The sequence below is a fragment of the Aotus nancymaae genome, unplaced genomic scaffold (assembly GCF_030222135.1).
Source record: "Aotus nancymaae isolate 86718 unplaced genomic scaffold, 86718_ANA_hifiasm-v0.15.2.pri h1tg000036l, whole genome shotgun sequence".
Classification (NCBI taxonomy): Eukaryota; Metazoa; Chordata; class Mammalia; order Primates; family Aotidae; genus Aotus; species Aotus nancymaae.
The window spans coordinates 48,956,916-48,971,352 of NW_026988450.1; the positions used below are offsets into that span (position 1 = coordinate 48,956,916).

Genomic DNA, 14,437 nt, shown 5'->3' on the forward strand with positions numbered 1-14,437 from the left:
ATACCATGAAATGAATCTCTAGGATTATAGTATTACAGCAGTATTACAGGCAATATCTGAAGTCACAGAAACTTGGGATAATTGAAACCTAAACCAATTTAGACAATTGCTCCTCTAACCAAAAAAATAAAGTAAGTTGGGTGTGGTGGCTCGTGCCTGTAATCCCAGCACTTAGACAGGCTGAGGCAGCAGGATCACTTGAGCTCAGGAGTTCGAGCCTGCCGTGATCTATGATCCCTCCACTGCACTTCAGCCTGGGTGACAGCAAAATCCTGTCTCTAAAAATATAAATAAAAAAGTAAGACAAAGTAAAATAACTATAGATGCAAAGAGCAAGTATGTAAACAAAACAAAACAAAACGTTGATTTGCTTGTTTTATTTCTCTTTCTTCATTCCTAAAAGCAAATGTCTCCATTGTTTTCCACTCACCCTGCTTTAACCCAAAAAAGAAGCTAGAAAAAGATAAAAACCTTACAGACCTTGAAAATCCCCAAAACAGAATAATTCACCTTCAAGTAACCAAAACTGTGTTGTTTTACAATCACTTATTACTAATAATTAACGAGTCAATCAAGCTCAAATAGAATTTCTTCTTTTACAAGCTCATGGAAATAGGATAATTATTAAGAAAAAACCTCACTTAATTGGGCAATGAAGATTTTTGGAGGAATACTCTTTGTAGTAGTGAAAACATAAAAATAATGCATTGTACTTGAGCAGACAGGGGCAACAGGCTAGAAGGAAGAGGATAAATAGAGAATTACAGGTAAAGGATTAACAAGCAGAACAGTCAACTGTGTGGTCTCAGAAATGGTGCTAGTAAATTAGAGATTTTAATTTCATGATTTCATGGAGACAGATACGGTCTATGTAGGAGCTGAAGCCCTTATTCTCACAGTGAAAAGTACAAAGCTCTGCCAGCTGATTTACAAAGCATAGTTATTAATGCCAGAGTCAGGTTGGGGGAGTTAGCAATGAACATCCAGCAGTACACTACGATACATCAAATAAGATTATAAGATAATAAATAAAATGATGAAGCTAGTTTCCTTAGCATTGTTTCGGGGGAGGTCTTCTGGAATGCAGTTATTCTGGATTAACAGATACAGAAGTGATTAGCACTTTTCTAGGCTTGGAGACCTGTCTCCATAAAAGGTCAGACGAGCCCAAGAATAAAAAACTGAGAAAATAAGTCAGCTTGAGTCACAAGTCTGTTCCCTTTCCTTCCTACTTACAAAAGAGGCTATTCTCTCTGTTTCCTTTTGCAAAGAATCCTCTGTTCTTCCCTCTCTGTTTTTTTTCTTTCCTTCTCTATTTTGCTTCAGGGTGGTCTTGAAACACTCTTTCCTCTACTCCCCGAGTATCTGTCTCCTATGGCATGTAGAACAGAAGCCTGAACAACTACATGGGGCTTGCACTGCATAGTCAGTCAACATATTTTCCTGATCATACAAAGTCAATAGCCTAGTATGTCCAACAGCTGATAACTGCAAGAAGCTCAGAGAGCAACATTGGTCAATGTCCCTGCTCCCAATCACTTCAATAATTTATTACACATCCATTCTCAGGGTTTTCTTTGAAATCACTCACAACCAAACCAAAAAGGTATAAATTAGGAAAAAAAACCCAGATGTTTATTAGAAGAACAAGTGGTTGGCAGAAAAGAGAAAATAAAACAAAGCAAATAAAAGAGATAAAACTGAAAACTCACAAATCATATTACAAAACAATATTCTGCTGACATTTAAATAAAGTAATCCCATGGCAACAATTCAACTGCTGCCTTTTTGCCTGGAATCCCAGATTTCTCTTGTTTGGGACTGGACACAATTTTCATTTTTCTGTGTACTTAGCGCTTCACATTGAACCAATAATATTTACTACGTACTTGTGCTTGCTTGCATACTTTAAAAGGCTGAAGTGTTTCCTGGTAGAAAAGCTGATGATAAGCCTGCAGGTCAAACCAAAAGTACACACTGTTCTTCCACAACTACAGATGAAAAAAATACATCAATTATTACCACCCAATTATTCAAGCTCTTACAAAGTTCTAATTTCAAATATAAATAATTATTTAGCTCCTTGCTGTTACCATAAATCAAGTTCAATTTAAGATGGTTTTAATATTCTACCACAAACTGGCAATACACAAAATATTTATTGATATTGTTACTGGAACATTATAGTTTTGCATGTATGCCTCTCACATAATTCGTCATTAAAATAGTAAGTATTCAAGTTAACAGTTAAAAATTAACCACATATTTCTGGCATGAAACCAAAATGTAAAAGTATTTTGATATATATGGGCAAATGTCTATTGCAGCAGAACCAGATATTACTCTGGTAATTGAACCAGTTAAATACTTCTCTCTCGCCCAGACTGGAGTGCAGCAGCATGATCTCGACTCACTGCAACCTCAGTCTCCCAGGCTCAAGCAATTCTCCCGCCTCAGCCTCCCGAGTAGCTGGGATTACAGGCACGTACCACCATGCCCAACTAATTTTTGTATTTTAAGTAGAGATGGGGTCTCACCATGTTGGCCAGGCTGATCTTGAACTCCTGACCTTAACTGATCCACCCACCTTGGGCTCCCAAAGTGTTGGGATTACAGGCGTGAGCCACTGTGCTCGGCCAATACTTTTCATTTGAGCAAAAGTAAGACTAGTTTTTTTTAAATTTTGAAAAACCAACTGGAAATAATTTTGCCACTATTCATTGTAATTTATCATTGTAGGATGAACTAAAGAGAATTATAATTGACATGCTTAAATATTTACTAAATATTAAATATGAATTTTCTTATAGATGGGAATTTTAACATCAAATATAATTATGTGAGCACCGAACTATTTCAATGTCTCTTATTTTTCAATGAAGTAAAATTATAAAATTAAATTTTAAATAATTATTTTCTACCTTGTTCCCTGAATGCTCGCAGAATTTAGTAAAGAAGAATCCAGCTCTATTTTCCACACACAAAGATTGCAACAAATTTTCCATGTCAAATCCTCCCAAGGCACCAACATCTGACATGGTTTTAACCTAGATAACAAAACAGAAGTCTATTATCCACCCAAAAACATTGTAATTTTTTTATGGCATTAGATAACAGGATTTCATAAATTCTACCATGCTGTCATTTTCCCACTGGACTATTTTATTTTTGTACCATATACATAATTAATGCAGTATGTTTACATTTGAGGGTCATATAAGATTCATTTGTGGATCCCAACTACAGCCACCGAATATATTCTATTATAAACTAATCTGATTTTAAACTGAATGTTGAAGCAACTTCCCAGCCTCAATTATTTTCACATTTCAGGCAAAGTAAGACCATTTTAGTACTCCAAATCCTTGTTGGTGGCCTCTTTCATACATATTTAGTGTTATTTTAGCCTTGAAGTGCTGCAATTATAGCTACAGAGGGTTATGATGAGAACTATCTCCAAAGCCTCTCAGTGCTGCTCATTAACTGTTCTTATGGGGTACCCCTTTGGACAGTCTCACCCTGTATAGGTCATGGCCTGCACAGTGCAAATGGCAGTATAAGTTCTCATTAAACTTTGCTTTTTATAAGCTTCTCTGCCAAAAGTGCTGGCAACCCTCATACAATTTTTGAAACACAGAAAGCTGGCTATTTCTCCAAGCACAAGAGTGACTTCAGAATATGAAAGGGCATCTACTTCAGTTTAACTCTTTGCTATTTGTTTTGTAGAACTCATAGACTACTTCTTTGTAACAAGACAATAATGGTATGAAAGATTTCGGGTTTAAGTAACGTTCTCACTCTCTTTTTGTCCTACTGTCTCTCCATCTCTCCACCTCTCTCTCTGCCTGCTAAACAAATTCTGAAGTGAGAATTTAATGTTTTTACTATATTTAACTATCAGCATCCCAAACTAAAAAAATCATTATTTTAGTAGGAAAAAAAAATCCTAATCAAAAGAAATGGGGTACTATTTGCTTAGAATAAAATAAATAGTTACATAAAATTATAGCTAAGTGTTCAGACTGTATTGGGACTCCCAAGGTTTCTACCTAAAGTATAATCCTTAGGGAATATGAAGTTTTCATCTAGAACTAGTGCGTTAAATCCACATTACGAGGGTAGCTGTACTGTGGAAACATCCTGCCCTTTTAAAATTCTAGGCTTCTAAAACATAACATCAAATACTACTTTTCTTTCAAGTGTTAAAAATTTGACAAAAATATTAGAGGGTCTTATTTTGGGTCTGAAGTGTCATGATAACAAAACCAGAACATCATTGTGTTTGAACACAGTAATCAATGCAGTATATAGAACCATGGTACTACAAAGGGAAAACACAGGGGAAATATTTGTGTAAAAATCCTTTGGCAAGGAAAAAAATCAAATGTGTTGCTTGGTAAAGAAAAACTATTGTGATATATCAATAAAAATTCTCTAATATCAGGAGATATTGACCAGTTAAATGAAGAATCAGGTTATTCAGTCCTCAAAACACTCACCTTAGGTTCTTCTGTATAAGTGTATCTTCTATCCAGCTGGGGCTTGAGACATTCAGAAATGTCCATAAAAGATGTTAAATGAATGATTTTGCTGCTTTCTGACATGTTCTTTGACCTAAATTATAAGAATGAGATCTAAAATTATAAGGATGAGAACTAATTGATCAACAAACAAATTTTCAGCACTTTTGGCATACATGGCACCAAATCTTAAGAGTACTTCTGAGCAATGTGACCCAGGAAGAAAAGGATAAGCATCAGTTCTAGCCCTGAAGTGGTGGTTCAGAAAATGAGGCACAGTTATACCAGAATGACAATTCCCAAAATAACTGCTGGTTAGATGAATTTAAGAGATCTTATTACAGATTCCAAATGACTGGGATGGATAATAAATACTTTGAGAGGGTAAGAATGAGAAATTCCTTCAACCTGTATTAGTAATTTAAAAATAAAACTTTTCCTGAAAAATTAGGAGGTGATATATTCTGTGTATATACCTGGGTACGTATATGTGTTTTAGAGGGGCTCTTTAGATAGGAAAATAGTGAGCAATAAATGAAGGTGGGTATGGAAATCCCTGTTTAAAAGGCAGCAAAGGTCATTTGCTTAGGGCAAGAAGGCACTAACATTAAAAAGTGAACATTATATACTACATACCAAACACTGTGCTAGATATAATTCATATTATAATATTTAATCCTCACAGAGGTGAGATTCATAGGGAATTATATAGATTAGGTTGGGGTACAATAATGGAAGACTTTGGAGTTAGACTAATGACTTTGGACATTATTTTCTATTTTTTTATCCAGCTTGCTCTCCCACATCCACACTGCAATTATTCTAAAGCCTTATTTTCTAGCTCCATAAAACATGCCTATTCTACCTTGCCAATATGCATCCACTCCAATCCACCAGCAGATTACCTTGCAGGTTCTTCTCACACAAAAAAAAACATGCTTCAGTTTTCATTCCCTCATGTAGCAGAGTGGCATGCTTCTGGATACAGTACCACTGAGATTCTGAAAAAGCTAAACATTAACCTTCTAAGATTCTCTTGCAGAGAGACATAGCCATGAGACACAGAAGTGACTAATGAGATACAAAATGAAATGTGCTAGGGGAGATTCTGAGAAAGTTTGCTTTCCTGACAAGAGGGAGAGGGTTAACGGAAATTACCCTTCCTCCTCCTTTCTGACTTGGAGGCCTGATGTTAGGAGCTGCAACACTGCTGATCATGAGGGAAAGGCCAAGAGCATCACAAAGATTAAGGCCCCAATCCTTCTGATCTATTGTACCAACACGGAATTGCCTACCATCGGATTTCTTGTTACGTGAGAAAAATTAAGTCAATTCATCTAAGTCATTGTTAGTCAGGTTTTTGTTATTTGCAGCTGAACGCATTCTTGATATGAACAACAAACATATCCACCTGGACCCATCCTTACTTCTTTCCATGTTGTCTCCGGAAGAGGTGCCCCACCTCCTGTCCATAGTTAATCTCATTCCCTTGGCTCTTGAACCTGTCCCTGTATTCTCCTTTGAATATGGAGACTTCCTTTTTTCTCATATATCTTCAACTTCTCCATTTCCTCTGGATTCTATTCTATGCATATCAACAGATTCAAGTCTTCACCTTAAAAATACTCTTTCTGATGAGAACAAAAACCTTTAGCCAGACTAACCAAGAAAAACCTTTCATGGCTGGGCACAGTGGCTCATGCCTGTAATCCCAGCACTTTGGGAGGCCGAGGTGAGTGGATCAATTGAAGTCAGGAGTTCCAAGACCAGCCTGGTCAACATCATGAAACCACATCTCTACTAAAAATACAAAAAATTAGCCAGGCGTGGTGGCAGGTGCCTGTAATCCCAGCTACTCGGGAGGCTGAGGCAGGAGAATCACTTGAACTCATGACGCAGAGCTTGCAGTAAGCCAAGATCATGCCACTGCTCTCCAGCCTGGGCAGAGTGAGACTCTGTTTCAAAAAAAAAAAACCCCAACAAAAACCCTTTAGCTAGACTAACCAAGAAAAGGAGAAGACTCGAATTACTTAAATCAGGAATAAAAGAGGATACCTCAAAACCAACCTTACAGAAATTAAAAGGATTATGAAGGAATACTATGAACAACTATATGCAAGCAAATTAGGTAATCTGATGAAATGAACAAATTCCTAGGGGGACACAAATTGCCAAAAATTACTCAAAAAGACAGAAAACTTGAATAGACCTATAACAAGTAGAGACTAAATCAATAATTTGAAATCTCCCCAAACAAATAAAAGGCCTGAGTCCAAAAGGCTTCACTGGTGAACTCTATCAAATACTTAAAGAAGAACCAATACACATTTCTTCCCAAATTCTTACAAATTAGAAGGGGAGGGGATACTTCCCAACTCATTCTGCTTTTTTTTTTGAGAGTCTCACTCTGTTGCCCAGGCTGGAGTACAGTGGCATAATCTGGGCTCACTGCAACCTCTGCCTCCTAGGTTAAAGGTATTCTCCTGCCTCAGCCTCCCGAATAGCTGGGATTACAGACACGTGCCACCATGTCCAACTAATTTTTGTATATTTAGTAGATACAGGATTTCACCATGTTGACCAGGCTGGTCTCGAACTCCTGTCCTCAAGTGATCCACCCACCTTGGCCTCCCAAAGTGCTGGGATTACAGGCGTGAGCCATCATGCCTCGCCTAAAATTCTTCCTTCCCTTGGCTTCCATGACAGCACTCTTTCCTTATTTGTACATCTCCCATCTCTTAGATTACCCTTTCTTGGTCTTCTCTTCTAGTTCCTTATTTTCTGCCTTTACTGTAAACCTTGATAACTTAGTTCTCATTATATACTGCTCTTTCTCTCTCTCATAACCATCTCATCTATGCCCACAGCTTCAACTACTCACTAAAGTGTAATGCTTCCTCAATTTTCTACTTGTAATTGATCTCTCTCCTGGGCTCCAAACCTATATTTCAACTGTTTTGAATATGTATATCCCAATGTATATCCTAATGTAGTTTTAAATTTTTTATTGAGATAAAATTCACCTTGTCAACACACAAAGAAATTTGATGTAGAGAAATTGAAACCCAATATAGTTTCATCTCAACCCTGGAGTATTGTCTGGGCTTGGTGGCTCATGCCCGTAATCCCAGCACTCTGGGAGGTGGCAGGATTGCTTAAGGCCAGGAGTTCAAGACCAGCCTGGGCAACATAGTGGAAACCACATCTCTATAAAAAAAAATTAGCCAGGCATGGTGGCACACACCTGTAGTCCTAGCTACTTGGGAGGCTGAGGTGGGAGGATCACTTGAGCCAGGAGTTCAAGGCTACATGCCATAGCACTCCAGCCTGGGCAAGGGAGTGAGATGCTGTCTCAAAAAAAAAAAAAAAAAAAAGTACCTCAGGCTCTATATTCCTTCATTCAACAAATATTAATTGAACACATACTATGTGCCAGACACTGTACTACACACTGGAACATTTACCTAGGCAGCGCCACAAATTAAAATGATCTGCCTCCTCCAGTCCTGCTTTTCCTCCTTCTAAGAATAACAAGTTCACAGAAAATAATGTAGAAATAGTTCTTAAGCATATTTTAAAATGTTCAACTTCAGTCAAAATAAGAAATACTGTTTTAAAAATATATCTGCTTAGCAAGGGTAATGCATACTATGTTGGTGAAGGAATGGTTAAAAAAAGGCACTCTTATACATGCTGAAGGAAGCATAAGTTGTTACAACTCCCATGAAAGACAATTTGACATTATCAGCAAAATTTAAAAGGCAAATGAACTTTGACTCAAAAATTCTACTTTTAGGAATTTATCATATATATGATATATATGTTCAACAAATATTAATTATTGAATTAATGTTGAATAATTCAACTTTCCTCTGAACTCATGCCTATATGTCTTTTCACTTGTTTCCTCACCTGAAAAATGAAGACAATGCTATATTTATGGGAATGTGTGTGTGTGTGTGTGTGTGTGTGTATGCACAGGTGCATGTGTGTATATATGAAATATAACAATGTATAAGAATATCCACTATAACATTGTTTGTAACACAAAAAATTAGAAACAATGTCATGTCCATCAATAGAGTACAAATACAAAGTATGGTATAAAGCGAAAGAAGCAGACATAGGAAGAGGCAAGATGACAAGAAGAAGAATCAAAATAGATTATGGTATATCTATTGCTATAGTACAATCACTGCTATGGAAAAAAATCTAAGATATTTTAATAAAAAATTAAAATAAAATGACAAGGCATAAAATAAGTGTATAGCATGCCACTATTTTTAAGCTATATTTATATTTCTAATTTTTAAGAATAAAACAATTTCAGTAGTGACACACAAACTCTCCAGTTGTTCTTAAATTCATGGAGAATAATCTCCAGATTCCCTAATGTGACAGATAAGAAATTCACATTCTCAACCTTACTTATCTTTTCAGCTTATCTCCTGCTTTTTTACTGTAATACTCTATACTCTAGCCATAATGGTGAATAGGTTTCAAAATTCAACTTTTCTGTCAACTCATGCCCATATGTCCTTTCACTTGTTTTATCACTTGAAAAATGAAGATAATGCTTTCTTCACAGGGATGCAGTAAGAATTAACATATATATGTGCCTTCAGAACAGTGTTGCAATTAAAAAAAATAATTGATACAATGCAAGCAAAGTTTCAATGTCACAAAAATTCATTAACTGCTACTTTTGGAAATGGTAGAGAAGGTGCTTTGGATTGACCTCACACAGAAGGCAACTAGATAAGCTGAAAAAACTTACAAAAATAAATCTGCTTAAAGGTATCCGAGTGCTAACAATGTAGTCAAGAATAACTGAGTGAAAACCCAGAGGATAAGAATTCACAGAGGTGACTTTGGCATTTGAGGCTGCTTTTTCCTGAGGGTTTGCTCATAATGAGAGTCAAAGACACTGATAAACCCTTCATACTTTTTTTTTTTTTTGAGATGGAGTCTCACTCTGTCACCTAGGCTGGTGTGCAGTGGGATGATCTTGACTTACTATAACCTCTGCCTCCTGGGTTCAAGTGATTCTTGTGCCTCAGCCTCCCAAGTAGCTGGTACTACAGGCACGTGCCTCCACACCCAGCTAATTCTGTTTGTTTGTTTGTAGAGACGTAATCTCACTATGTTACCTAGGCTGGTCTCAAGCTCCTAGGCTGAAGCAATCCACCTGCCTTGACCTCCCACAATGCTGGGATTACAGCCCTGAGCCAGCATGTCTGGCCAGTAACAATGATAATATTTTTGAGAGTCTTATGAGTTCTCAAATCTGAGAAATCTTGAATTATTGAATAGAGCCAAAAAAGAATTAGAGGGCACTCTTCTCAGAGAAGTCTTGAGAAGCTAGAGATCAGAGGCATCGTCTCTAAAGTTACTAATATCTGGAACTCTACTCCTAATTTAGAGTATTCATGCGAAGAATAAGCCTCTAATATATATCACTGAAATGTTAAGAATCCATGTACAAATATCTAAGCACTAGTTTTTAATTTATGTTTAGTTTTAAACTTCTCTAAAAATCTTAGCATTGCAGAAAAGCGCTTGACACACAAAAAGCTGCACCTACCCTTTCTCAATCACATACTTAGAAGAACCTGAATGCAAAATCTCCCTCTTCCAGGTCTTTTGAGTTGCTGTATTTACTCCAGGTGATTTCTTGGGAGATTTAGGAGGTTGTGATAAGCTGAATTCTTCTTTCTAAAAGATGGTAAAATAAGGAGCAAAATGAAAATACGAGAAAGAAAAAAGCACAGCTCTGCACCTATACCTCAAATTTGTTCTGATCACTAGAGGACTTTTTCTTTCACTCTGCCTCCTACAATGCTTCTCATTACAATAGAAATTTTATCCTTCTCCAACTCCTACTTTTATGCAACCAGCAAAGTGGAATCAAACAGCAATTTAGACTGTAAAAAGGGAAGAGCTGAAGGCTTATATATCCTTACTTGCATCACTGTGAAAGAAGACTCTTTCCTGGAGAAAGAACGTTGCAAAAACGATTCTTTATTCTATAACTGAATAGGTATTAGAGCTAGATGTATGTATGTGTGGTGAAGGTGGGGCAGGTGGCAGTGTCAGCAATCAATCACAGGGCAGGGAAATGAAACCATGCTCTGGTCCACATAAGAAGGGCTCTATAGCTTAACAGTACTATTTCCTTCCATTTTGGGGCATTTTTTATTCATGGTTATTTTTCCCATTCTTAAAGAGTTATTTACAGTAAAAGTTAACAATTTAACTCCAGAATATGAGATGCATGGATTTTAAAAAGTATAAACAACTAAATGTCAAAATGGAGAATGGGATATACATAAATGTGACATTAATACTTAAAAGTAGTAGTGACAAAAATGATGACACACATGGAAAAATCCTCATGATAAAAGAAATAATCAGGAACAAAAGTCTAAGTACAGTAAAACAAAAATTCACAGAAGAAGCCTAAAAGGAAAGAAGTTAGTAGCTGTCTGGAAGTAGGTGAGATCAGAAGTGATTTGTCTCTTCTCCAGTTTCCAAATTTACAGTAGTTTTATTATTTTTATAATTTCAAAAACAAACACACTTTTCTAATATGTCAACTTCCATTAGAATATTGTATATGTTGCAAGAAAGTAAGAAATATACTTAAAATGTTTTATTATCCAGAACAAACAATAAAACCTTATATATACTCTATATAGTAACTACTAATAATTTTTTAAGAATTCTATAAAGAAAATTAATAACAAGTATATTCTACATATAACTCCCCACATATAAGGGCTTACATCTGTTTTAGTAATTCAGAACACAGCATGACATTAAACAACACTCAATAAATGAGAGTCACCACAGGAAGCTGAGCTTATTATTTAAAGTATATAATACAAAAGTAGCCAAATCTATAGAAACAGAAAGTAGAGTGGAGGTTACCAGGGGCTGTGGGGATGGGAAAAAGGAGAGTTGGTCTTTAATGGGCAGAGTCAGATTTGCCAGATGAAAAATTCTAGAGATCTGTTTCACATCATTGTAAATATAACTAACACTATTGAACCCATACATTTAAAAATGATTAAGATGGAAAATTTTATGTTTTCTACCACAATAATTTTGTTAAGTTTTCTTAAAATAAAAAAAATTAACATATCATACAGACAAAGGCCTGTATTAGACTTTTTGAGCTCGCTGGCCTAGGTGAAAGCTAGAAGTAGCCAGAAAGTAACTGATGGGGGTGGGTGGGGAAACAAAGACAAAACAGAAAAACCTGAGAAAGAGTCACAGTAGGACTGCCGAGCAGGGCGGTATAAAGGAACTGCTCTACGGCACGATTGTAGAGTCACAGCAGGACTGCCGCGCAGGGTGGTATAAAGGAACTGCTCTACAGCAAGATTGTGATGTGGATACACAATGTACATTTGTCCAAATCTACAGAACTGTACACTTAAAAGGGTAAGTTTTGCTGTATGTAAGTTATATCTTAATTCCTGTAATGGAAAAATAAGATGGAATTGAGTTCTCTTCCTTGTTTTCTGCCAAGGAGAGAGAGAGTGAGATCAGAATGAGTTGTCCAACTAGAAACATCAATGACAGCATATGTAATGATTTTCAGGAAGCCAGATGAAGACAACAGATGAGAAGTCATGTTTATACCACTTTTTCACAAAAGCTAATCTCTGTCCACTCCTTTGGCATTGTTCCCTTATTCGAGTTCCTTTCATTAACCATGTCACTTATTTTTTCTTCCCCCTTTTTTTTCAGTTTGATAATGTTGTTTGTACAAATGTTTCTATGTTATCAGATGACGTGCTCCCTACACTACAGCTCCAAGATGAGGAAACATTTGTGCACTAAAGTGACACTAACTTAAAATGTGGTCCCCAGAGCAGCAGCACCTGGCTATTTTTTTTTTTTTTAAGTAGAGGTGGGGTTCTCCATGTTGGTCAGGCTGTTCTCAAACTCCTAACCTCAGGTGATTCACCTACCTTGCCTCCCAAAGTGCTGGGATTACAAGCCTGAGCCACCACACTTAATTAAATTTCTGTTTTGGGCCGAGTGCAGTGGCTCACCTGAGGTCAGGAGTTCAAGACCAGCCTGGCCAACATGGTGAAACCCTGTCCCTACTAAAAATACAGAAATTAGCCGGGCATGGTGGTACATGGCTGTAATCCCAGCTACTTGGGAGGCTGAGGCAGGAGAATTGCTTGAACCCGGGAGGTGGAGGTTGCAGTGAGCCAAGATCATGCCACTGCACTCCAGCCTGGTGACGGAGTGAGACTCTGTCTCACAAAAAAAAAACAAAAAACAAAAAACTGTATTATACATCTTCCTGCCTTTTAAAATAAGACATCCTGAATATAAAGCAATCCTTCCAAGAGGTTGTATGTGACTATATGGCCAATAACAGTGACCATGTGACACCTTTACAGGCTGCTATGATTAATAAGGCTCTTTACTTCTGAAACACAGGTCGTATCTACAGTCACGGTATATCTATGCCAAAATGTAGGGTTATTTATTTATCCTCTATAAAGTTAACGATTCTTCTCTTTTTGATCTTTTTCCCCTTACATTTTTGTACTGTTTTCCCCATTTGAAAAAATGCTCATGACTTCTATTTCAGTTATTGCTACTTCTCACTCATTCATTCAATTTAAACTTACTCAGCAACTATTATGTGCCAGGCACTGTTCTAGGCACTGGTGAAATGCACTTTAAAAAAAAGTTCATTACATTCTAGTAGGAGGTAAAAGAAAATAAACAGATAAATCACATGGTAATAAATATAGTAAAGCAAAATAAAGCAGGGCAAAGGGTATAGATAGTGATGGAGGGTGTGTGTGCTATTCTACCTAAGAGTGCTTATATAGAAATAATACGCCTCAAGAATAGCCTCTCTGATTAAGTGGTGCTTGAGCAGACACCCTAAAGGAAGTGAGAGGGAAAGCCATGTGAATATCTGGAGGAAAAGTGCTCTAATCAAGGCAAACAGCAAGCACAAAGCCCTGGAGTTTTTTCTTTGTGTCTTCAAAGAAGAGCGAGGAGACCAGTGTGGTTGGAATGGAGTACGTTAGAGTGGTAGGAAATGAAGTCAGAGGGTTAGCAGGGGCTTATACAACTGTGTAAAGACTGTGGATTTTATTTTGAGTGAAAAAGAAGACCACTGGAGAATTTTGAGAAGATGAGTGACATGATTATATACACTTTGGCTGCTTGGTAGAGAACAGACTGTAGGTTTTCCTATTTCCTAAATGTTGCAGCATGACATTAGCAACAATCACAACAAAGCTTTGATGAAAATTATCAGGTACAAACACTCAAGCATATATATTTTACAATAAACTTAGTAGATTATCAAGGCATGAATGTCTACCCTACCTGGATCTTAGGTATCTGTGGAATGCAAGATTTGGGTCTTAGTGGCAAGAGGGTTGCCATTTGTGGAAAAGGGTCAATGTCCTTCCTTGGTTTTGTTTGACGGAGGTGCCAGAATTTCAGTTCAGCACTAGCATATTTTGTTGAGGCTGAATGAGTAACACAGAATCTTGGTGCCCTGTTTATTGGAAAAATAAATGTAAGATTGAACTAAACAATAACCTCAAAAATGAAAAGCCTACAAATACATAGTAGCTGTGCTCACAATTAAGTCTTGCTATACCCCTTTTCTAATAACTTCTACTTCTTTTTCCACTGCCTAGCCTTGAAAAAATATTTTTCTATGATATGTCAGCTGCCTGCAATCCCATTCACTCATATAAAAAGGCAATATACATTGGGGAAAAAAATCTTAAGTAAAATTATGTTCAAATTATTAGCTGCTTGATAAGAAAACTAAAAATACAAAAATTAGCTGGGTGCGGTGGTGGGCACCTGTAATCCCAGCTACTCAGAAGGCTGAGGCAGGAGAATCGCTTGAACCTGGG

The 14,437-nt window shown here is 36.9% G+C and overlaps 1 protein-coding gene across 1 annotated transcript in view; it reads right to left on the reverse strand.

Annotated features, from left to right (window-relative positions):
* The window catches only part of RGS22 (regulator of G protein signaling 22), a 162,911-nt gene that overhangs the window by 80,046 nt on the left and 68,428 nt on the right, over nucleotides 1–14,437 (reverse strand). The window contains exons 9-13 of the mRNA XM_064384452.1: nucleotides 13,893–14,067; nucleotides 10,105–10,235; nucleotides 4,500–4,614; nucleotides 2,922–3,047; nucleotides 1,890–1,991 (exon numbers count right to left, since the gene is read on the reverse strand). Of these exons, the coding sequence (XP_064240522.1) occupies nucleotides 1,890–1,991; nucleotides 2,922–3,047; nucleotides 4,500–4,614; nucleotides 10,105–10,235; nucleotides 13,893–14,067 (649 nt within the window). The remainder of the gene's footprint in view (nucleotides 1–1,889; nucleotides 1,992–2,921; nucleotides 3,048–4,499; nucleotides 4,615–10,104; nucleotides 10,236–13,892; nucleotides 14,068–14,437) is intronic.